Consider the following 27,838-nt stretch of genomic DNA (forward strand, 5'->3'; position numbering starts at 1 on the left):
TCATCTCATCATCACATAACCATCATCAAGCATCGTCATACTCGCATCCTCTTCCTTATTCATCATCATATCGCCTATCATCTTCATCATCACATCGTCATGCTCATCATCATAATCTCATACGCCATCATCATTATCGTCACTTGTAACATCATTCTCATCATCACAATCACAGGTTCATTGTTGGTTGGGTTTTGTACAGCAACAGGAAACCAACAATAAAAGTTTAAAAGGATTTGTGGTGGTTTGCTAATTCAAAATAAAAAAACAGAAAGAAAATAGATTGAAACAGGAATGAGATAGTAACAACTGGGTGGTTCTGGGTTTCTGTTGTTTGCAGCGGTTGTAGCAGTTTTGATAGCGATGGTGTTGTGCTGGTTGTGGGTGGCGATGGTGGTTGATATGGGTGACGAAATTTAGCTGCAGTAGGGGGAGTGTGGTGGTGATCGATTTAAGTGGGGGACGCTCATAGGTGGTTTATGGTGAGGTGATTAACAATGGTGAGAGGTGGTAGTTTTGACGGGTGGCAGTGGAGTGGTGTTAAGGTGGTGGTAGGTGTTTTACGATAGTTGAATCAGAACCCGCTGTAGCAGGAGCAGTTTCTCAAGGTTGTGGTTGTGACTTGGGTTGTGGTGTTGGAAGGTCTATGGTTGTGGGTTTCGAATAGGATTGAAGCAGAAGGTCACGAATGGGTCAAGGTGTTTTGGTACTATCTGCGTGAAATCTGCAAATGGGCTCGACATATTAACTATCGGTGTCTAGTTTAACGGGTTAAGCCATGATATCTTGACGTCTCCAAATAATAAAACACCGGTCGAGTCCCGACTCAAAATACAATAATAAAACTTCAAGTTACCCATTTGAGAAAGCAAAAGATAATGACCCTCAGTTCATTCCCAATAACCCGGTTGTCTTAACATCTCCGTCTTGGTTCGAACTCAACTCGGTATCCATACACCCGAATATGATTTCGGGTAGGTTTGAATATGAGTCGAAGAGTATCATAAGCAAGATCTCCTTCAAGTTAAAATAAAAATTTTGGTTGCTTCAAGTTAGTGCTATGGGTGCAAGCTTTTGAACGTAAAAGTGGGGTGATTTTTATATGCATATATAGTCACTAGGATATAATACTGTAACTAAAGTAATACTTATAATATATGTGTGGTTGTCTAACATAAAAAGAAAGAATGAAGGTGGGGTGTTTTGTCTATCTTAATGGATGTGTATATTGTATATATATAATATAAATAACATACCTAGAATCCAAAAAACAGTTCACTTAATTGAATCAATTAGGCACAGTAGTTAACTTTAATAATATGCAGTTGTATATATTGATTCAAATGACAAACAATTAAGGACAAATGACGATCAATTAAGAACAGTGATAATCAATTAAGAATAGTGCCCAATAGTAATGCAGCTTTCAATTTAAAATTTATGTGTCGACACTTTCCCGACAGAGTGCTATCGTGTTCATTGCTAAACAGTTGATATATAAAAGTGTTCCTAAAAATCCCAAATTTTTAAATTAAGTCCATTTATTTATTTTGGTCATTAAATGTTTCAAGCCTGATCAAAAAGGTGCGTCTACTATTTATTTTTAATTCCAAGTAATCTGTACGGAGTATTAAAATTCAACTCATCAAAGTAAAAATATTTTTAATAAATCTAAACTTTACATAACTTAATTATGGACCAATATTTAATTCCAACTTCTCATAAGTTCGAGTCTTAAACTTGTTTAATATCGTTCATAAAAATTGACCTGTCATTCGAGCTCGATCCCACCAAAAATTAAATATTTTTAAAATTAATAAAATAGATTCTAAATATATTTTTAATAAAGCTAAAATTGATACAACCTATTTTCGGATCATCATTTATTCTAAAATCACGTAAGTTCGATTTAAACTTCTCTAAATAATAATCGAAACGTCCAACGAGTACTATAATCATTAGATAATTATTTTTTTTATATACTCTATACATATATTTATTTTTATTTTTATATGTATACACATTTATTTACAAATAATGGTTCATGAATCGTCGAGAATGGTCGAAGAACAATGAATACATGAACACAGTTCAAAGTTTTTGATATTTCAACATTACAGACTTTACTTATCATGTCAGAAACATATAAAGATTAAGTTTAAATTTGGTCGGAAATTTCCGGGTTGTCATACATAGAATATCCCCACAGACATCGACGTCTATATAATTATAATCTCGAAGTACTAAAGTCATCCATATACATGAATGGGGGTTGTTAGGCCCAATAGATCTATCTTTAGGATTCGCGTTAATTAGGGGCCATTTCCCTAATTCTTAGGTTACCAGACTTGAAGGGCAATATTCGATTTCGATAATTCAACCATAGAATGTAATTTCGATTACTTGTGTCTATTTCATAAAACATTTATAAAAGTAACCCATGTATTCTCAGTCCCAAAAATATATATTGCAAAAGCATTTAAAAAGGGAGCAAATGAAACTCACGATACTGTATTTCGTAGTAAAAATACATATGACGGCATTGAACAAATGCAAGGTTGGCCTCGGATTCACGAACCTATATTAAGTATATATATATATATATATATATATATATATATATATATATATATATATATATATATATATATATATATATATATATATATATATATATATATATATATATATATATATATATATATATATATATATGTTGGTCAATATCTGTTTAACAATTTAGGTCAAGTCGTAGTGTATCACAATCCTAATGCTCGAGACCGATATGCAAAAGTTAACAAAAATCAATTTGATTCAAAATGACATCCAAAATCTATACATGTTTATTATATAATTTAAATATAGTCATTATACGTATTTACATATATTTATCAGATTTTACTAGAGTAATTAATACAAGTCATTTATTAATAAAATTTATATTAAAATTTATATATGATACAAATATATTTTTTTATATAACTCAGGTAATAAAATTTATTAAATTCACTAATATCATAAAAATATAGTGGTATGTATTTTTAATATAATTATATTACATGTGGTAAATTATCTTTGTATCACATATTCATTTAAAATAATATTGATAATAATAATAAGTAAAAGTTGTATTATATTATAATAATAATTATTATTATTATTCTACTAATAATAATAACAATGTTTATATTTACTAATGATGATATTAATTATAATAAAATGATTATTCTAATCATGATAATTTTAATAATAACGATACTTCTTATTATTAACTGTAATAAAAATAATAATTCTATTCAAAATGATAATTTTTAATAATAATAATACTAAAATGATAATAATAATAATAATAATGATATTTAATAATAACAATGATATTTTTATAAAAATCATAATTTTAATAAAAATGATAGTTTTAATATTAATGATAATTTTAATAATAATAACGATAAAAATAATAAAATGGTTGTTTTGATAAAAATATTAATTATTTTAATAATAATAATAATAATAATAATAATAATAATAATAATAATAATAATAATGACGATAATAACGACGATAACGATAACGATAACGATAACGATAACAATAATAATAATCATTTTAACAATAATACTTAAAATTATAGATAATTCAATTGACGATATCTTTTAATCCGTTCATCGAAATCATACGCTTTCTAAATGAAAAGTTATTAATTTTTTGCCAGCTTTCCAACGACATGCATATCATATACCTTATCTCAGTCTCATATGTAACAAATTTGTGATTTATCATAAACTATTTAACGACGAAATTAAACATACAAGCATGCATAATCATATATACTCGAGCACTAGTCAGGGATACATTACTAATATATAAAAGTTAAGTTATGAGTGCTCACGTATAAATATTGAGATTCAATATTGCAGGAAAGTACGTAGACGCAACGAAGATGATAAACACTAGTTTGACTTACAAACAAAACCCTCGAACAATACCCATAACCTCCATAGCTATAACCCATAATTTCCTTAGCTTTATCCCGTTCGAAAAATCCGTTTTGAACTAACTCGCTCATGACTCCGTCGTAGTATTTTATGTATAATACTAATAATAATACCTCTAATAATAATACAATTAATAATAATATTAATCTTAATAATAATAATAATAATGATAATAATAATAATAATAATAATAATAATAATAATAATAATAATAATAATAATAATAATAATAATACGGAGGATGTTAAGTGAATGAATCAAAAACACATACTCGAATTCGATTTATAGGCGATGTATCCCACCTACCCCCTCCATGAAATCACATGGAGTTTGAGGGTGATGCCCATGCGATCGCATGGCACCTGGTACAGCTCATGATCGACTAAAACTTCTTGACAACACTCGTTTTATATTATAATTATATATATATTAAATCTTTATAATTAATTAAATATTATATTATATTTACATACTTAGTTAACTTGCAATTTTAACACTGATGATTTGTACGATGTCACCTGACTAATGTCCTGGTTCCGGTTTCTCAAACGTTAACTCGTACACTGAGAAAACTAGTACTTTACGTTTAGCGGTACGTACCCTTAACAATAATTAGACTTATATCCCAATAATCTATATTATAAGAAAAGTAATCTATACCTTTGAGTATTATGGTCATTTGCTTCAATGAATCGACGTCTCGTTATATATACATATGATAGTATTAATTTAAATCCAAAACGTTTTGTATCAAGTTAATATTATAATTAATCACTTTGTAATATATATATATATATATATATATATATATATATATATATATATATATATATATATATATCAATTTGTACATATCATATAGAATTAAAATATTATATTTTAGTTTTTCAAAAATAATTATATTTCGAAGTTCATTTATAATCGTTTAAATAATAGAAAATATATTATGTCGTATTACGTTTACGTTTTTGAAACACTATATATATACCTGTAATTTATAATATAAGCTTTAATTAAATCCTTCAAAATTCATAAACAAATTATCTTATAAAACGTTTTAATAATAACGTTCTTTTTAAACTGAAAACGTTTTGTACGTTTGGAACTATATCAATAAATATGATAATTTTGTTTTCTAAAACTAAATATATTTAAGAATCGTTTTAAAAGGTTAAAATAAAGGAAGTCGTTATATCATAAAACGTTTTAGAAAAGTAGAATTATATATACTCATAATAGGTTTCAAGTTTTTAAATTACTATTTATTGATGAAGCGTGAGATAAAGTCCAAAGGTTAAAATGAACGTATGAAATCGTTTTAAGGTAAAACGTCGATATTTATTTTCTAAGTTATCTATATTCCATAATATTACTTTCACATTAAATATTATGAAAGCTAATAATTACCGTATTAAAAGTCACTAGGATAATATTGTAAATCATGAATTGAAATTCAAACAGGAATCTCCACTAACCCTTGTCTATTTTCCGTTAATTGACACATTTGTTCTTATTTGTAAATCACTTTACGAATTATTCCGAATATCGTTAAAAAGAAAAGGTTTTCTAAATCAAAGTGGACCTCTCAACAGAGACCCGTAATCATATCACGATGTAAATTGATAAATCAATCATTTGATATTATCTTTTAACTCCGTCGGCAAAAACGATCATGTAAAGTATTATATCTAATACTTTGTTAATGTTTTCAAGTTATAATATATATACATATATATATACATGTATATATTCCTATCCAAATATAATGGTTCGTGAATCGTCACGGTTTGGTTAAGGTTAAATGAATGTATGAACATAGTTTAAAATTTTTGAGATTCAACATTACAGACTTTGCTTATCGTGTCGGAAACATATAATGATTAAAGTTTAAATTTGGTCGGAAATTTCCGAGTTGTCACACAAATCACCAACAATAACCAGACTCATACGAGCATCGTATGTGGTAAAACCTCATTAGGTGAGGTTCGAATGCATTCCTCTGAGGCTCATGGAATGGGATGGTAATAACAAGGTTTTACAGCGAGCGGAAGTCGAACTCCTGACCTCTCAAATGCGAAGTCAACTCACCACCACTACGCCAACTCATTGCTTTTGTATCAATTTTAGTTTCCGTATTTCTCATATTTTGTTTATTGTTTTGGCTGCGTTCTTAGTTGCGTTTGTATGCTTCAGTTGTGCTCGACCAGGGGCGGATCTATATGGTTTTGAGTGGTAGCACATGCAACCACTCAACTAAGCTATCTAGTACTAGTAATTTAAAATTTTCAAGTAGAATAAAAAATAAATAAGTAAAAAGAAGAAAATATTTGGTGTTTTAGTTGCAGGTAAAAAGAAATAATTCTTTGAAGAAGATGATGATTGTTTTGTATGGAGTGTGTAGAAACACGTATTTCACTTTTTTCTCTCTCTGTACTTTACTTTATTTAATAAGTTTTCTTTTTGAACCTTCTTATTTATGGAAGCTAATAATTTAGTCCTTAACAATTTATACTGATAACCCAATATAAATATCATATAACCATTATAATCCTTCACATTATTATCGATTCTAAGTACCACTCATATATTTTTTCTATGTCCTTGATCCTTGATAGTGTTAAAAAGGATGTTAAAATAAAATTTGTTTATTTATTCTAAAAAATATAATGTTAATTGAAAAATACGTATAAAAATTAATATTTTTATATTATATTTGAAATCAATATAAATGTTATGAAGTTTAGGACTTATATATTTAATTTTGTAATATTTAATGGAAGGTTATGAAAAGTTTATTTTTTTCGGTTAGATAACAAAAGTTTATACGAAAAATACAGTTCATTGCTATTTGGACACAAAATTTAATATTCTGGGTTAACGAATGTCAAAAACTTAAAAAACTTACCTGCCAAGTTTTTACTTTTTGGAAGAAAAAAAATGCACTATTTGTATGAGACGTCACGCGCAAGGTTAATAGCAGTCTAATGGACAGACTATAGTATTATTTTGTGCTACCAGTGACTAAGATTCCTGGATCCGCCACTGTGCTCGACGGAACTTTGGTTTCGCTCGGTTGTAGCTTAATTTGATCTTTTTGATGAAGTTTTCCCTTTTTGTTTATAAAGTTCTTTGGTTTTTTTTTTTTTTTTTTGGCCAAAATAAAAATTCTTTCGGGCCATTATGGGTGCCATTAATCCATTAATCGTTCGCAATCTTTTTACTATCATCCACTTTTTTGGCTGAAATTTCATTGACTCATTATTTCATTTTTGATTTTGACTGTAAATCTCTTGTGCAAAGCAAGATATGTACGTGCTAGCAAAGAAGGGAAGTGGCAAGGGATTTCTAAGAAGAAGAAAGAAGAGAAAGTTAGTACACAGAGTTTCCCCTACCTAATTGATATAATGATAAAGAAGTAGGCTAAGTAAAATAGAAAGTGTGTGTAAACAATAAGTAATGACTTGCTTTGTGAGAGCTCAGTTTATAAGACGAAGGCTAAGAATTCTCTACTAGAGGGATTGAAAAGATCAAGGGTAGTTTCTTAGTCTTGATGGACCTTTCTTAACTGAACTGATCCTAAACCAAGTAGTCGTTAAGAAAATTATAAGCTCCTAACAATGGAATACAAATAAACAATGAGATACTACTTTGAAATACATTTATGTAAACAATGGAATTAAAATGTGGTAAATGTACGGTACGGTTCATAAATTAAAAATGGTTCACTTGGTTAAATGTCCATTTCAAGCTTAGAAGTTGGACCTTTATAATCTAAAATTGCACATTGGTCCTTCGAAATATTTGACATGAAAATTTTGCTTATTAAAAACAAAATGGATTAGAGTTGTACAAGCAAGGACACATAATTGTAGAGGAGCTATATAAACAAGTCAAAATCTTCTTGCATTAGGAAAAGAGTTGGTTGAAACACCCTCTATAATATAACCCCTATGCATTACATCTTCTAATCATATACGGGGTCCCTAGATAATTATATCCAAAAGATACGGAAACTCCATTAGCATCCTTTCAATAATAGGTTATACCTACGAGGTTTACATTATTCTACAAGAAGAATAATTAAAAGAATGAGCAATGGTTGGTGGTGGTGGTGGTGGTGGTGGTGGTGGTGGTGGTGGTGTTGGTGTTGTTGTTGGTGGTGTTTTTGTTGGTGGTGGTTGTAGTGACCCGAACTTTTCCATGTTTATATATATTAATTGAGATTGATATTTACATGATTAAATGTTTCCAACATGTTAAGCAATCAAACTTGTTAAGACTTGATTAATTGAAATATGTTTCATATAGACAATTGACCACCCAAGTTGACCGGTGATTCACGAACGTTAAAACTTGTAAAAACTATACGATGACATATATATGGTTATATATATAGTTAATATGTTTTTATTATAAGTATGTATCTCATTAGGTATTTTAACAATGAGTTATATACATAAAAATGAGACTATTAATTTAAGAAACTCGAAAACGATATATATAACGATTATCGTTATAACAACGTCGTACTAGGTACATATGAATCATATTAAGATATTGATACACTTGGTTAATTATGTTAAATGATAAGTAAATATATTATTAAGTGTATTAACAATGAAATACATATGTAAAAATAAGACTACTAACTTAATGATTTCGAAACGAGACATATATGTAACGATTATCGTTGTAACGACATTTAACTGTATATACATCATACTGAGATATATTATATATCATAATATCATGATAATATAACAATTTAATATCTCATTTGTTATAATAAACAATGGGTTAACAACATTCAACAAGATCGTTAACCTAAAGGTTTCAAAACAACATTTACATGTAACGACTAACGATGACTTAACGACTCAGTTAAAATGTATATACATGTAGTGTTTTAATATGTATTCATACACTTTTGAAAGACTTCAAGACACTTATCAAAATACTTCTACTTACCAAAAATGCTTACAATTACATTCTCGTTCAGTTTCATCAACAATTCTACTCGTATGCACCCGTATTCGTACTCGTACAATACACAGCTTTTAGATGTATGTACTATTGGTATATACACTCCAATGATCAGCTCTTAGCAGCCCATGTGAGTCACCTAACACATGTGGGAACCATCATTTGGAAACTAGCATGAAATATCTCATAAAATTACAAAAATATGAGTAATCATTCATGACTTATTTACATGAAAACAAAATTACATATCCTTTATATCTAATCCATACACCAACGACCAAAAACACCTACAAACACTTTCATTCTTCAATTTTCTTCATCTAATTGATCTCTCTCAAGTTCTATCTTCAAGTTCTAAGTGTTCTTCATAAATTCCAAAAGTTCTAGTTTCATAAAATCAAGAATACTTTCAAGTTTGCTAGCTCACTTCCAATCTTGTAAGGTGATCATCCAACCTCAAGAAATCTTTGTTTCTTACAGTAGGTTATCATTCTAATACAAGGTAATAATCATATTCAAACTTTGGTTCAATTTCTATAACTATAACAATCTTATTTCAAGTGATGATCTTACTTGAACTTGTTTTCGTGTCATGATTCTGCTTCAAGAACTTCGAGCCATCCAAGGATCCATTGAAGCTAGATCCACTTTTCTCTTTTCCAGTAAGTTTATCCAAGGAACTTAAGGTAGTAATGATGTTCATAACATCATTCGATTCATACATATAAAGCTATCTTATTCGAAGGTTTAAACTTGTAATCACTAGAACATAGTTTAGTTAATTCTAAACTTGTTCGCAAACAAAAGTTAATCCTTCTAACTTGAATTTTAAAATCAACTAAACACATGTTCTATATCTATATGATATGCTAACTTAATGATTTAAAACCTGGAAACACGAAAAACACCGTAAAACCGGATTTACGCCGTCGTAGTAACACCGCGGGCTGTTTTGGGTTAGTTAATTAAAAACTATGATAAACTTTGATTTAAAAGTTGTTATTCTGGGAAAATGATTTTTATTATGAACATGAAACTATATTCAAAAATTATGGTTAAACTCAAAGTGGAAGTATGTTTTCTAAAATGGTCATCTAGACGTCGTTCTTTCGACTGAAATGACTACCTTTACAAAAACGACTTGTAACTTATTTTTCCGACTATAAACCTATACTTTTCTGTTTAGATTCATAAAATAGAGTTCAATATGAAACCATAGCAATTTGATTCACTCAAAACGGATTTAAAATGAAGAAGTTATGGGTAAAACAAGATTGGATAATTTTTCTCATTTTAGCTACGTGAAAATTGGTAACAAATCTATTCCAACCATAACTTAATCAACTTGTATTGTATATTATGTAATCTTGAGATACCATAGACACGTATACAATGTTTCGACCTATCATGTCGACACATCTATATATACTTCGGAACAACCATAGACACTCTATATGTGAATGTTGGAGTTAGCTATACAGGGTTGAGGTTGATTCCAAAATATATATAGTTTGAGTTGTGATCAATACTGAGATACGTATACACTGGGTCGTGGATTGATTCAAGATAATATTTATCGATTTATTTCTGTACATCTAACTGTGGACAACTAGTTGTAGGTTACTAACGAGGACAGCTGACTTAATAAACTTAAAACATCAAAATATATTAAAAGTGTTGTAAATATATTTTGAACATACTTTGATATATATGTATATATTGTTATAGGTTCGTGAATCAACCAGTGGCCAAGTTTACTTCCCGACGAAGTAAAAATCTGTGAAAGTGAGTTATAGTCCCACTTTTAAAATCTAATATTTTTGGGATGAGAATACATGCAGGTTTTATAAATGATTTACAAAATAGACACAAGTACGTGAAACTACATTCTATGGTTGAATTATCGAAATCGAATATGCCCCTTTTTATTAAGTCTGGTAATCTAAGAATTAGGGAACAGACACCCTAATTGACGCGAATCCTAAAGATAGATCTATTGGGCCTAACAAACCCCATCCAAAGTACCGGATGCTTTAGTACTTCGAAATTTATATCATATCCGAAGGGTGTCCCGGAATGATGGGGATATTCTTATATATGCATCTTGTTATTGTCGGTTACCAGGTGTTCACCATATGAATGATTTTTATCTCTATGTATGGGATGTGTATTGAAATATGAAATCTTGTGGTCTATTGTTACGATTTGATATATATAGGTTAAACCTATAACTCACCAACATTTTTGTTGACGTTTTAAGCATGTTTATTCTCAGGTGATTATTAAGAGCTTCCGCTGTCGCATACTTAAATAAGGACAAGATTTGGAGTCCATGCTTGTATGATATTGTGTAAAAACTGCATTCAAGAAACTTATTTTGTTGTAACATATTTGTATTGTAAACCATTATGTAATGGTCGTGTGTAAACAGGATATTTTAGATTATCATTATTTGATAATCTACGTAAAGCTTTTTAAACCTTTATTGATGAAATAAAGGTTATGGTTTGTTTAAAAATGAATGCAGTCTTTGAAAAACGTCTCATATAGAGGTCAAAACCTCGCAACGAAATCAATTAATATGGAACGTTTTTAATCAATAAGAACGGGACATTTCAGTTGGTATCCGAGCGTTGGTCTTAGAGAACCAGAATTTTGCATTAGTGTGTCTTATCGAGTTTGTTAGGATGCATTAGTGAGTCTGGACTTCGACCGTGTTTATTTGAAAAATGATTGCTTAACAAATTTTGTTGGAAACTATATATTTTTAACATGTGAATATTATGTGATATACTAATCTCTTAACGCGTTTGATATTATGTGATAGATGTCTACCTCTAGAACAAGTCCCATTGACTCACCTAATAATAATGAAGAGTCAAATGTAAATTGGAATGATTCGTGGACTGATTCACAAGTTCCCGAAGAGGAACCGGAAGAAGAGTCGGAACCGGAAGAAGAATCGGAACCGGAAGAAGAATCGGAACCGGAAGAAGAAATAGAACCGGTGGGGGAAATAATAAAACGGTTAAGTAAAAGAAAATCCTCAACCAACCGACCAAGGTTAATTATGGTCAATGGTGTTTCCGCCAAGGAAGCAAAATATTGGGAGGATTACCAATTCTCCGATGAATCGGATTCCGACGAGAATTCCGATGATGTTATAGAAATTACCCCAACTGAATTTAAAAAGGCAAAAGAAAATAATAAGGGAAAGGGCATAAAAATAGAGAAATCTAATTCCAACCCCGATGAACTTTATATGTATCATCAACGCCCGAAGTCCTTAAGTTGTAACAATGACCCGGGAACCTCTAAACCACCAGGTTTTTCTAAACCAATGTGGATCACGACGGCTCGTATTAGGGGAACATCATATATCCCTAGAAACTTGGCAAAACGAACCAAAACCGAAGAAGAAGAAACGAGCGAGTCGGAATAAGATAGTTGTATTCGTGTGGTGTAATATATGTAATATAGTGTTCGTATGCTTTATGATATATGTAAAAATTGCTTGTATTAATAAGTATTTTTTTTATGAATCTAACTCTTGTCTATTTTACAGTTTAAAAACACAAAATGGATAGACAACCCAATATTTTAAGAGACCTACCCGGAGACATGATTGATGAAATCTTGTCTAGAGTCGGCCAGAATTCCTCGGCACAACTATTTAAGGCGAGATCAGTTTGTAAGACATTCGAAGAACGTTCCAAGAATGTCTTGGTTTATAAGAGACTTTCGTTTGAAAGATGGGGGATATCACATTGGGAAACCCATAAGTTACGGTGTGTTTACTTTGACGCATATATTGCGGGGAACCCAAATGCTATTTTACGCAACGGGTTAAGAAATTATTTTGACTCAATATATCCGAATATTGGACTTCGTGATTTAGAAAAAGCGGCTAACATGCAACATAAAGAAGCATGTTATGCTTACGGATTAGTAATGTTCGCTTCTCACCAAAGTGAGAACAAGAACATCGGGCTACAACTATTAAACAAAACGTTTCCACAAGTGACGGAGTCGGTAATTGGGGTAAGAAATGAGGTTTTTAGATTATTACGGGACTGTTGGACATTACGTAACCCTCGTCCCTTTGACGACGTTACAACACGCTGTCTTATCAACGGCCATAACGGTTATGTTGCACAAGACCAAGGATGGGAAGTAGTCCTAGTAAAACCAGAATGCATGACTTGTTTCTGGACGTATGAATTACGTGTCTTTATTGCCTTTGCTGAACGACTTGTGTACTAGCTAGAATTGTCTTCACAACTATCTTGTATCAAAGTTATTGTGTGCTATATTTCATGCTTTATGTAAAATAAGCGGTATTGTAAGTTTGTAAAATATTGTATAAAAGTTTGAACGCGAAATATTATTATAATCAGTTTTTCATATAGAATTGTAGTAGTTGAATTGTATATTAGCTACTAAGTATGAACTTAACGGGTAGGTACTACCCGAATTTAAACTTATAAAACGCTAATATGAAGAAAAAGCTTTTATAAATGAGTTCATATTATGCTACGAAATACTATTAACTACTCTTAATATTCTGTATGATTAACTTGTTCCATTTAACTATTTTGAAGGAAATGGCACCGACTACTCGACACACCGTGAATATGAATGAAGAGGAATTCCGTACCTTTCTAGCTTCAAACATAGCCGCAGTACAGGCTGCGCTACATACCAACAATAACCTTGGATCTAGCAGTACAGGAAATCGTGTAGGATGCACCTACAAAGAATTCACTGCCTGCAAACCTTTGGAATTTGATGGAACCGAAGGACCGATCGGATTGAAACGGTGGACCGAGAAGGTCGAATCGGTGTTTGCCATAAGTAAGTGTACTGAAGAGGACAAAGTAAAGTACGCTACGCATACCTTCACAGGTTCTGCGTTAACATGGTGGAATACCTATCTAGAGCAAGTGGGACAAGACGATGCGTACGCACTACCGTGGTCAGCATTCAAGCACTTGATGAACGAGAAGTACCGTCCCAGAACCGAGGTCAATAAGCTCAAGACAGAACTTAGAGGGTTACGAACCCAAGGATTTGATATTACCACGTACGAAAGACGATTCACAAAATTGTGCCTATTGTGTCCGGGAGCATTCGAATATGAGGAAGAGAAGATCGACGCGTTTGTGAAAGGATTACCGGAAAGAATCCAAGAAGATATAAGTTCACACGAGCCCGCCTCCATACAACAGGCATGTAGAATGGCTCACAAACTCGTGAACCAAATTGAAGAAAGAATTAAAGAACAGACTGCTGAAGAGGCCAATGTGAAGCAAGTCAAAAGAAAGTGGGAGGAAAACGGTGATAAGAATCACCAATACAACAACAACAACAATTACAACAATAATCGCAACAATTATCCCAACAATCGCAACATCAATCGCAACTACAACAAACGGCCCAACAACAACAACAAAAACAACAACAGCAACTACAACAATCATCCCAACAACAATAATAACCGCAACAACAACAACAATCAGAAGCAGCTATGCCAAAGGTGTGAAAAGAATCACTCGGGGTTCTGCACCAAATTTTGCAACAAGTGTAAAAGAAATGGTCATAGCGCGGCAAAGTGTGAGGTCTGGGGACCAGGGGTTAATACAACGAAAGGAACAAATGGTGTCGGAACGAGTAATGGTGGAGCAAGTAGTGTCGGAGCAAGTTATGCCAATGTAGTTTGTTATAAATGTGGAAAACCAGGCCACATTATTAGAAATTGCCCGAACCAGGAGAACATGAATGGACAAGGCCGTGGAAGAGTTTTCAATATTAATGCGGCAGAGGCACAGGAAGACCCAGAGCTTGTTACGGGTACGTTTCTTATTGACAATAAATCTGCTTACGTTTTATTTGATTCGGGTGCGGATAGAAGCTATATGAGTAGAGATTTTTGTGCTAAATTAAGTTGTCCATTGACGCCTTTGGATAGTAAATTTTTACTCGAATTAGCAAATGGTAAATTAATTTCAGCAGATAATATATGTCGGAATCGAGAAATTAAACTGGTTAGCGAAATATTTAAGATTGATTTGATACCAGTAGAGTTAGGGAGTTTTGATGTGATAATCGGTATGGACTGGTTGAAAGAAGTGAAAGCGGAGATCGTTTGTTACAAAAATGCAATTCGCATTATACGAGAAAAAGGAAAACCCTTAATGGTGTACGAAGAAAAGGGCAACACGAAGCTACATCTTATTAGTAATTTGAAGGCACAAAAACTAATAAGAAAAGGTTGCTATGCTGTTCTAGCACACGTCGAGAAGGTACAAACTGAAGAAAAGAGCATCAATGATGTTCCCATTGCAAAAGAATTTCCCGATGTATTTCCGAAAGAATTACCGGGATTACCCCCACATCGATCCGTTGAATTTCAAATAGATCTTGTACCAGGAGCTGCACCAATAGCTCGTGCTCCTTACAGACTCGCACCCAGCGAGATGAAAGAACTGCAAAGCCAATTACAAGAACTTTTAGAGCGTGGTTTCATTCGACCAAGCACATCACCGTGGGGAGCTCCTGTTTTGTTTGTCAAGAAGAAAGATGGTACATTCAGGTTGTGTATCGACTACCGAGAGTTGAACAAACTTACCATCAAGAACCGCTACCCACTACCGAGAATCGATGACTTATTTGATCAACTACAAGGCTCGTCTGTTTATTCAAAGATTGACTTACGTTCCGGGTATCATCAAATGCGGGTGAAAGAAGATGATATTCCAAAGACTGCTTTCAGAACACGTTACGGTCATTACGAGTTTATGGTCATGCCATTTGGTTTAACTAATGCACCAGCTGTGTTCATGGACCTTATGAACCGAGTGTGTGGACCATACCTTGACAAGTTTGTCATTGTTTTCATTGATGACATACTTATTTACTCAAAGAATGACCAAGAACACGGTGAACATTTGAGAAAGGTGTTAGAAGTATTGAGGAAGGAAGAATTGTACGCTAAGTTTTCAAAGTGTGCATTTTGGTTGGAAGAAGTTCAATTCCTCGGTCACATAGTGAACAAAGAAGGTATTAAGGTGGATCCGGCAAAGATAGAAACTGTTGAAAAGTGGGAAACCCCGAAAACTCCGAAACACATACGCCAGTTTTTAGGACTAGCTGGTTACTACAGAAGGTTCATCCAAGACTTTTCCAGGATAGCAAAACCCTTGACTGCATTAACGCATAAAGGGAAGAAATTTGAATGGAATGATGAACAAGAGAAAGCGTTTCAGTTATTGAAGAAAAAGCTAACTACGGCACCTATATTGTCATTGCCTGAAGGGAATGATGATTTTGTGATTTATTGTGATGCATCAAAGCAAGGTCTCGGTTGTGTATTAATGCAACGAACGAAGGTGATTGCTTATGCGTCTAGACAATTGAAGATTCACGAACAAAATTATACGACGCATGATTTAGAATTAGGCGCGGTTGTTTTTGCATTAAAGACTTGGAGGCACTACTTATATGGGGTCAAAAGTATTATATATACCGACCACAAAAGTCTTCAACACATATTTAATCAGAAACAACTGAATATGAGGCAGCGTAGGTGGATTGAATTATTGAATGATTACGACTTTGAGATTCGTTACCACCCAGGGAAGGCAAATGTGGTAGCCGATGCCTTGAGCAGGAAGGACAGAGAACCCATTCGAGTAAAATCTATGAATATAATGATTCATAATAACCTTACTACTCAAATAAAGGAGGCGCAACAAGGAGTTTTAAAAGAGGGAAATTTAAAGGATGAAATACCCAAAGGATCGGAGAAGCATCTTAATATTCAGGAAGACGGAACCCGGTATAGGGCTGAAAGGATTTGGGTACCAAAATTTGGAGATATGAGAGAAATGGTACTTAGAGAAGCTCATAAAACCAGATACTCAATACATCCTGGAACGGGGAAGATGTACAAGGATCTCAAGAAACATTTTTGGTGGCCGGGTATGAAAGCCGATGTTGCTAAATACGTAGGAGAATGTTTGACGTGTTCTAAGGTCAAAGCTGAGCATCAAAAACCATCAGGTCTACTTCAACAACCCGAAATCCCAGAATGGAAATGGGAAAACATTACCATGGATTTCATCACTAAATTGCCAAGGACTGCAAGTGGTTTTGATACTATTTGGGTAATAGTTGATCGTCTCACCAAATCAGCACACTTCCTACCAATAAGAGAAGATGACAAGATGGAGAAGTTAGCACGACTGTATTTGAAGGAAGTCGTCTCCAGACATGGAATACCAATCTCTATTATCTCTGATAGGGATGGCAGATTTATTTCAAGATTCTGGCAGACATTACAGCAAGCATTAGGAACTCGTCTAGACATGAGTACTGCCTATCATCCACAAACTGATGGGCAGAGCGAAAGGACGATACAAACGCTTGAAGACATGCTACGAGCATGTGTTATTGATTTCGGAAACAGTTGGGATCGACATCTACCGTTAGCAGAATTTTCCTACAACAACAGCTACCATTCAAGCATTGAGATGGCGCCGTTTGAAGCACTTTATGGTAGAAAGTGCAGGTCTCCAATTTGTTGGAGTGAGGTGGGGGATAGACAGATTACGGGTCCGGAGATTATACAAGAAACTACCGAGAAGATCATCCAAATTCAACAACGGTTGAAAACCGCCCAAAGTCGACAAAAGAGCTACGCTGACATTAAAAGAAAAGATATAGAATTTGAAATTGGAGAGATGGTCATGCTTAAAGTTGCACCTTGGAAAGGCGTTGTTCGATTTGGTAAACGAGGGAAATTAAATCCAAGGTATATTGGACCATTCAATATTATTGATCGTGTCGGACCAGTAGCTTACCGACTAGAGTTACCTCAACAACTCGCGGCTGTACATAACACTTTCCACGTCTCGAATTTAAAGAAATGTTTTGCTAAAGAAGATCTCACTATTCCGTTAGATGAAATCCAAATCAACGAAAAACTTCAATTCATCGAAGAACCCGTCGAAATAATGGATCGTGAGGTTAAAAGACTTAAGCAAAACAAGATACCAATTGTTAAGGTTCGATGGAATGCTCGTAGAGGACCCGAGTTCACCTGGGAGCGTGAAGATCAGATGAAGAAGAAATACCCGCATCTATTTCCAGAAGATTCGTCAACACCTTCAACAGCTTAAAATTTCGGGACGAAATTTATTTAACGGGTAGGTACTGTAGTGACCCGAACTTTTCCATGTTTATATATATTAATTGAGATTGATATTTACATGATTAAATGTTTCCAACATGTTAAGCAATCAAACTTGTTAAGACTTGATTAATTGAAATATGTTTCATATAGACAATTGACCACCCAAGTTGACCGGTGATTCACGAACGTTAAAACTTGTAAAAACTATACGATGACATATATATGGTTATATATATAGTTAATATGTTTTTATTATAAGTATGTATCTCATTAGGTATTTTAACAATGAGTTATATACATAAAAATGAGACTATTAATTTAAGAAACTCGAAAACGATATATATAACGATTATCGTTATAACAACGTCGTACTAGGTACATATGAATCATATTAAGATATTGATACACTTGGTTAATTATGTTAAATGATAAGTAAATATATTATTAAGTGTATTAACAATGAAATACATATGTAAAAATAAGACTACTAACTTAATGATTTCGAAACGAGACATATATGTAACGATTATCGTTGTAACGACATTTAACTGTATATACATCATACTGAGATATATTATATATCATAATATCATGATAATATAACAATTTAATATCTCATTTGTTATAATAAACAATGGGTTAACAACATTCAACAAGATCGTTAACCTAAAGGTTTCAAAACAACATTTACATGTAACGACTAACGATGACTTAACGACTCAGTTAAAATGTATATACATGTAGTGTTTTAATATGTATTCATACACTTTTGAAAGACTTCAAGACACTTATCAAAATACTTCTACTTACCAAAAATGCTTACAATTACATTCTCGTTCAGTTTCATCAACAATTCTACTCGTATGCACCCGTATTCGTACTCGTACAATACACAGCTTTTAGATGTATGTACTATTGGTATATACACTCCAATGATCAGCTCTTAGCAGCCCATGTGAGTCACCTAACACATGTGGGAACCATCATTTGGAAACTAGCATGAAATATCTCATAAAATTACAAAAATATGAGTAATCATTCATGACTTATTTACATGAAAACAAAATTACATATCCTTTATATCTAATCCATACACCAACGACCAAAAACACCTACAAACACTTTCATTCTTCAATTTTCTTCATCTAATTGATCTCTCTCAAGTTCTATCTTCAAGTTCTAAGTGTTCTTCATAAATTCTAAAAGTTCTAGTTTCATAAAATCAAGAATACTTTCAAGTTTGCTAGCTCACTTCCAATCTTGTAAGGTGATCATCCAACCTCAAGAAATCTTTGTTTCTTACAGTAGGTTATCATTCTAATACAAGGTAATAATCATATTCAAACTTTGGTTCAATTTCTATAACTATAACAATCTTATTTCAAGTGATGATCTTACTTGAACTTGTTTTCGTGTCATGATTCTGCTTCAAGAACTTCGAGCCATCCAAGGATCCATTGAAGCTAGATCCACTTTTCTCTTTTCCAGTAGGTTTATCCAAGGAACTTAAGGTAGTAATGATGTTCATAACATCATTCGATTCATACATATAAAGCTATCTTATTCGAAGGTTTAAACTTGTAATCACTAGAACATAGTTTAGTTAATTCTAAACTTGTTCGCAAACAAAAGTTAATCCTTCTAACTTGACTTTTAAAATCAACTAAACACATGTTCTATATCTATATGATATGCTAACTTAATGATTTAAAACCTGGAAACACGAAAAACACCGTAAAACCGGATTTACGCCGTCGTAGTAACACCGCGGGCTGTTTTGGGTTAGTTAATTAAAAACTATGATAAACTTTGATTTAAAAGTTGTTATTCTGGGAAAATGATTTTTATTATGAACATGAAACTATATTCAAAAATTATGGTTAAACTCAAAGTGGAAGTATGTTTTCTAAAATGGTCATCTAGACGTCGTTCTTTCGACTGAAATGACTACCTTTACAAAAACGACTTGTAACTTATTTTTCCAACTATAAACCTATACTTTTCTGTTTAGATTCATAAAATAGAGTTCAATATGAAACCATAGCAATTTGATTCACTCAAAACGGATTTAAAATGAAGAAGTTATGGGTAAAACAAGATTGGATAATTTTTCTCATTTTAGCTACGTGAAAATTGGTAACAAATCTATTCCAACCATAACTTAATCAACTTGTATTGTATATTATGTAATCTTGAGATACCATAGACACGTATACAATGTTTCGACCTATCATGTCGACACATCTATATATACTTCGGAACAACCATAGACACTCTATATGTGAATGTTGGAGTTAGCTATACAGGGTTGAGGTTGATTCCAAAATATATATAGTTTGAGTTGTGATCAATACTGAGATACGTATACACTGGGTCGTGGATTGATTCAAGATAATATTTATCGATTTATTTCTGTACATCTAACTGTGGACAACTAGTTGTAGGTTACTAACGAGGACAGCTGACTTAATAAACTTAAAACATCAAAATATATTAAAAGTGTTGTAAATATATTTTGAACATACTTTGATATATATGTATATATTGTTATAGGTTCGTGAATCAACCAGTGGCCAAGTTTACTTCCCGACGAAGTAAAAATCTGTGAAAGTGAGTTATAGTCCCACTTTTAAAATCTAATATTTTTGGGATGAGAATACATGCAGGTTTTATAAATGATTTACAAAATAGACACAAGTACGTGAAACTACATTCTATGGTTGAATTATCGAAATCGAATATGCCCCTTTTTATTAAGTCTGGTAATCTAAGAATTAGGGAACAGACACCCTAATTGACGCGAATCCTAAAGATAGATCTATTGGGCCTAACAAACCCCATCCAAAGTACCGGATGCTTTAGTACTTCGAAATTTATATCATATCCGAAGGGTGTCCCGGAATGATGGGGATATTCTTATATATGCATCTTGTTATTGTCGGTTACCAGGTGTTCACCATATGAATGATTTTTATCTCTATGTATGGGATGTGTATTGAAATATGAAATCTTGTGGTCTATTGTTACGATTTGATATATATAGGTTAAACCTATAACTCACCAACATTTTTGTTGACGTTTTAAGCATGTTTATTCTCAGGTGATTATTAAGAGCTTCCGCTGTCGCATACTTAAATAAGGACAAGATTTGGAGTCCATGCTTGTATGATATTGTGTAAAAACTGCATTCAAGAAACTTATTTTGTTGTAACATATTTGTATTGTAAACCATTATGTAATGGTCGTGTGTAAACAGGATATTTTAGATTATCATTATTTGATAATCTACGTAAAGCTTTTTAAACCTTTATTGATGAAATAAAGGTTATGGTTTGTTTAAAAATGAATGCAGTCTTTGAAAAACGTCTCATATAGAGGTCAAAACCTCGCAACGAAATCAATTAATATGGAACGTTTTTAATCAATAAGAACGGGACATTTCAGTGGTGTTGTTATTGGTGGTGTTGTTTTGGTTGGTGGTGCTTGTGCATAAAATTTATTTCCACTTAACGTTAAGCATTCGCCAACTTCGTCAACTCCAATATTTTTAAATGCAGATATAAGTGTCTTTATGTATGACGAGACACCGTTCTTGAAGTGATCTGAACATCTATTGTCACCATCATCAACATCTTGCACACCTCCTTTCACATGACACCCCACTTGCACTGTGACAACCCGGAAATTTCCAACCAAATTTAAACTTTAATCTTTATATGTTTCCGACACGATAAGCAATATTTGTTAAGTTAAATTGCAAGAATTTTAAACTATGTTCATACATTCATTCAACCTCGACCAAGTTCCAACGATTCACGAACCATTGAACGAATATGATTATATATGTATATGTGTATATATATCATAACTTGAAACGTAAACAAAATATTAGATTAAATACTTTATATGATTGTATCTGTTTCAAAATGTTTATCAATGGAATTAGAAGATAAGATCAAATGATTGAATTATCAGATATATTGAATTATGATTACAAGTCTCTGTTGAAAGGCCCACGTTGATTTGAGAAATCTTTTCATTTTAACAATATTCGGAAAATGGTAAAGTTATTTATAAATAAGAACAAATTGTCAATCATTGAGAACTAGACAAAGGATAGTGGAAGATTGAATCTCATAAAGACTCGATTGATCTATTTAGTTTCAAACGTAAAAAAAACGTTTTCAGTTTAAAAAGAACTTTATTATTAAAACGTATATAACTTTTATAAATATCTAGAACCACTTTTGACAACTCATTACTTAACTAGTATGATAAAGATAACGATATTTATATTTTATTTTATTAAATATATATAACGATTTAAATTAATATTATATATATTTATACGCGTATTATACGTACATAGTTTTATACTTTTACTATACTTAAACTTTACCTTTACTTTATTTTTACTTTACTTTAACTTTAATAATTCACTTTAATAATTCATACTTTAATAATTCACTTTAATAATTCATACTTTAATAATTCACTTTAATAATTCATACTTTAATAATTCACTTTAATAATTCACTTTAATAATTCATACTTTAATAATTCACTTTAATAATTCAAAAATCTATTATAAATAGAATTCAATAGGTTTCATTATTTCATAGAAACTTGAAAATATTTTTCTCTAAACTCTCTCAATCGATTTACATATATATATTTACTCTGTATTATTTCAAGATATTATTAGTATACATAAAATATTATGAGTGAATTCGAAATTGTTTTTCGAGTAGGATAGGATTAAGGAAATTATGGGTTATAGCTATGGAGGTGATTGAGTATGGTTCATGGGTATGCTCGTGAGGTCAATATAGTGTTTATCATTTCCGTTGCGTCTACGTACCTTTCCTGCAATATTGAATCTCAATATTGATACGTGAGTACTCATAATTTAACTTTTACATACTAATAGTGTATCCCTGACTAGTGCTCGAGTATTTAGGATTATGCATGTTTGTACTTTTGATATTGCCCTTAGATAGGTTAGGTTGAATATTGAATTAGTTACACTTGCGGTTGAGATAAGGTATAAGATATGCATGTCCTTGGAAAGCTAGCGAAAAATTAAGAACTTTTCATTTAGATATCGAATGGTTTCGATGAACGGATTAGAAGTTATAATCAATTGAATTTTCGATATTTTTATTAAAAATGATTATTATTATCGTCGTTTTTATCGTCGTTCTAGTTTTATCTTATTAATATCATTATTATTATCTTTATCAATAAAAGGGATTTATCATTAAAAATTGTTATTTTTTTTTATTATTACTATCGTTATTATCGTTAAAGTTATAATTAGTATTATTATTATTATCCAATTATTATTATTATTATTATTATTATTATTATTATTATTATTATTATTATTATTATTATTATTATTATTATTATTATTATTATTATTAGTATTATTATTATTATTATCATTAATAATATATATATCATTATTTAAAAATGGTTATTGTTATTGTTATTATTATTATTACTATATTATCATTAAGATAATTATTAGTATTATTGTTAATAATGTTATAGTAACTATCATTATTACTATTAGTATAATTAAAACAAATATTTGTAACACCTAATTATTTTGATTACTATTATTATCATTATTATTAACACGATATAAAAGACAATTAAAAGCTATTAAACGAAACGATTAGAAAATAATGAGTAAGAGTATCATGATGAAATTAAAATATTATAAGATATTGATTTAGATAAAATTATCGTTCTTATTATTTTTATTAAAAGTATTATTATTAAAAGTATCGTTAGTATTAAAACTATCATTTTAACAAAAATTATCATTTTAATAGAAATGTCATTGTTACTATAAAATATCATTATTATTATTATTTTAAATAGAATTATTATTTTAAAGATAATATTAAAAATTATCGTAAATATTAAAGTTATCATAATTAGAATTATCGTTTTATCATAATGTCATCTTAGTAATTATAAATATTGATATTTTTATAATAATAATTATTATTACAAAATAATACAACTTTTACTTACTATCATTATAGATATTATTTTATCAAATAAATATGTGATACAAACATATTTTACTACGTGTAATAACTTACTTTAATAATACCTATCATATTATCTTTATGATATTAAATGAACCCTATAAATTTTATTACTTAATATATATAAAAGTATATTTTATTATATAAATTTAATATAAAAATTTTATTTATTAATAAATAAATTATATTATTTACTCTAATAAATCTTTTAAAAAATATTTAAAAATATAAAACGACGATATTTAAACTATATATTAATCGTGTATAGATTTTTGGAAATTATTTTGAGTCAAATTTACTTTTGTTGACTTTTGCATATTAGTCTCGAGCATTAGGATTGTGGTACACTATGACTTACCTAATTTGTTAGACAAATATTGACCAACACATAATTATATATAATTAATTTAGGTTCGTGAATCCGATGCCAACCTTGCACTTGTTCAATGACGTTATATGTATTTTTACTACGAAATACAGTATGGTGAGTTTCATTTGCCTTTTTACCCTTTATATTTTTGGGACTGAGAATACATGCGCTTTTATAAATGTTTGACGAAATAGACACAAGTAATTGAAACTACATTCTATGGTTGAATTATCGAAATCGAATATGCCCCTTTTTATTAAAGTCTGGTAATCTAAGAATTAGGGAACAGACACCCTAATTGACGCGAATCCTAAAGATAGATCTATTGGGCCTAACAAACCCCATCCAAAGTACCGGATGCTTTAGTACTTCGAAATTTATATCATGTCCGAAGGAGGATCCCGGAATGATAGGGGATATTCTTATATGTATCTAGTTAATGTCGGTTACCAGGTGTTCACCATATGAATGATTATTTTTGTCTCTATGCATGGGACGTATATTTATGAGAACTGGAAATGAAATTCTTGTGGTCTATTAAAATGATGGAAATAAATGATTATGATAAACTAATGAACTTACCAACCTTTTGGTTGACACTTTAAAGCATGTTTATTCTCAGGTGTTAAAGAAATCTTCCGCTGTGCATTTGCTCATTTTAAAGATATTACTTGGAGTCTTTCATAGCATATTTCGAAGAACGTTGCATTCGAGTCATTGAGTTCATCAAAGATTATTATTAAATCAATTTATAGTTGGGTAGTGGATATTATGAAATGGTATGCATGCCTGTCAATTTTCTATGTAAAGAAAGTTTGTCTTTTAAAAACGAATGCAATGTTTGTAAAATGTATCATATGGAGGTCAAATACCTCGCAATGTAATCAACTATTGTGAATCGTTTATAATGTATATGAACGGGTCCTTTCATGCACGCCTTCCATGTACGCTTTACACGCCATTAAAATATCACCAACACGATTGCGAAAATGTCCAGCCACCAACTCTTCAAAGTTCTGTATTTAAACAAGATCAGAAAGTATAGCAACTGTAAAATAAGCCAAAAGAACTTAAAACCTTAAACTCATATAATGAAGCAATCTTGTCCAACGTTGGAATTAGAACCTAAGTTACTTATGATTGAGTCGCCAACCTAAGTTACTTATGATTGGGTCACCACAGACCATGTTTCATCTTTGGCATATAAAAAATAAAATGCAACCCGTGGAGCTTAACAATTAAAATATACGCTGTTTGGATTCGACTAGTGCTGAGACAACCCTCAAGAATGGAGCTTAACAATCAAAATTACAAGCATTAACAATACAACAACAAAAAAAGCTACATTTCTGACGCTTTCATTATTCTTGACACTTTAAAGCTTAAATTACTTGATATAATTTTGACACCTATAAATTGTCACAAAGTTTTTGACACTTAAAAGCATTAAAAAGAAAAAAACCAATGACACTTTAAAGTGTCATTAAGTTAATAACACTTAAAAATTTTGACACCATATTATTTCACGCTTCAAAATTTTTGATGTCATGCTTTTCCACGCTTGTAACTTATATTCACATTTTTTAGCGTGAAAAACTACAAGATAAGTTGTAGTGTAATGTGTTATGTCATTACCCCCCATGCCTTACCCACCAATTATCCCACTTCTAGAATGTAAAAACTACCTTGGGTAGCTTATTCATGGTATGCACCATCGTCTTAAGCGATAAAATAAGGGTATCTTCATTGTATTGCAAGGACATCTTTTCACCAAGTGCAATGTCACTATCGTATGCAAACCATGGTTCGTTAAAGAATGGCTTTGTGTTAAGAATCAAACCCTGTATAGAAACCAAAACTTGGAGCATTGTCGAAGTGCCAGGGACCCACTTCTCCTGCTGACCGCCACTCCATGTGTTCAAAAGGCTAAGGCATACTCTGCCAGACTTGCAGAGATTCGGATTTATACGTAGACCACCAGAGTGATACTTCACAAGCTGAAATAAAATAAAAATATTAATAAAAATACAGCACATAAAGTTAACCAAAAGTATATATGCATTAATTAAAATCAATCAAGTAAATAAAATAAGTGGACTTACAGGAGGGGTATCTGGATAGCTGCTTGGGAAATACACATCAAAAAAGAAGAGACCATCGTGATACGGAGTCCCCTCTACTCCAATAATTGCAGCTCGTAATATATCCATCCTCGATTCATACACCCTCACAAATATTGTGTCTTTAGTCCAAAAACACAAACAAACAAAAGTCAACATAAATTAGTATTTTTCATGAATGGGTCAGTAGTACGTGAGGCATACCAGGCAAGTCTTTCTCAAGAATCCTCCACTCTTCCTGTATCCTTTTAGCCCAACTTTTAGGCAGCTGAAACATGTGAATATTATGTCTATAAAATGACGAATGTGTATATAAAAGGATGAAAAGTAGAAATAAATCAAAGAATATGCAAACTTGCCTGCGTTATCGATGAATTCTGATTCGCATAAAGATGATCTGAAAAATCCACAGCCGTATCAAAATTCTTGAAACTTTCATACTTTTTCAGAAGCTCGTCGCAATCAAGACTTTCCAAGCCAGATGAACTTCCCACACATTCATTATGAGGAATGTTTTGACTTTGACTCTAAGGCATGTTTTGTGCACAGAGATATTTTGTATTGCTTTGTCGCATTACATAATGAGTGGACCTTCTTCGAGTAAATTCATTATGAGACATGTATTGACTTTGACTATAAGGTATTTGAGAAAAATTAGAACCACTGCCAAATTCATTATGAGACATGTTTTGACTTTGACTATAAGGCATGTTTTGTGCAGAGAGATATTCTGTATTGCTTTGTGGCATTACATAATGACTCCGAGTAAATGAGGTTTCAGGATGTAATCTAAATGTGGATGATGAGTCAACCCTCTTCCGTTGACGTTTACTAGATGGAATTGGAGGTGTCTTTTCAGAGTCTTGCAACCATGGAATGACATATTCAGTGTCGGTAGAAATATCCAACTTATCAAAATAAGATTGCAAAACATCACACTCATAAGCATCATACTCATAAGCATCAGACTCAAAAGCATCATACTCATAAGCATCATACTCATATGAATCAACAGAGTAGTTATCTGATCCTGGACTAAATCCCTCGGAAGAATAACCAGACTCATCTGGATCCTCCTAAAACAGATAAGAATTAAAATAAGACGTGTCAAC

At 31.5% G+C, this 27,838-nt stretch overlaps 1 protein-coding gene across 1 annotated transcript; it reads right to left on the reverse strand.

The window, feature by feature from the left end:
• On the reverse strand, positions 1 to 27,739 carry LOC139871252 (probable ubiquitin-conjugating enzyme E2 25). The gene is made up of 6 exons (XM_071858981.1): positions 26,931 to 27,739; positions 26,709 to 26,848; positions 26,292 to 26,603; positions 25,555 to 25,622; positions 174 to 249; positions 1 to 81 (listed from the first exon to the last, which is right to left on the reverse strand). The coding sequence occupies exons 1-6, from the start codon at positions 27,001 to 27,003 to the stop codon at positions 1 to 3; spliced, it is 750 nt and encodes a 249-aa protein (XP_071715082.1). The 5' UTR covers positions 27,004 to 27,739.
• Positions 27,740 to 27,838: the final 99 nt, after the last annotated feature.

This window comes from Rutidosis leptorrhynchoides, chromosome 10, assembly GCF_046630445.1.
Source record: "Rutidosis leptorrhynchoides isolate AG116_Rl617_1_P2 chromosome 10, CSIRO_AGI_Rlap_v1, whole genome shotgun sequence".
NCBI lineage: Eukaryota > Viridiplantae > Streptophyta > Magnoliopsida > Asterales > Asteraceae > Rutidosis > Rutidosis leptorrhynchoides.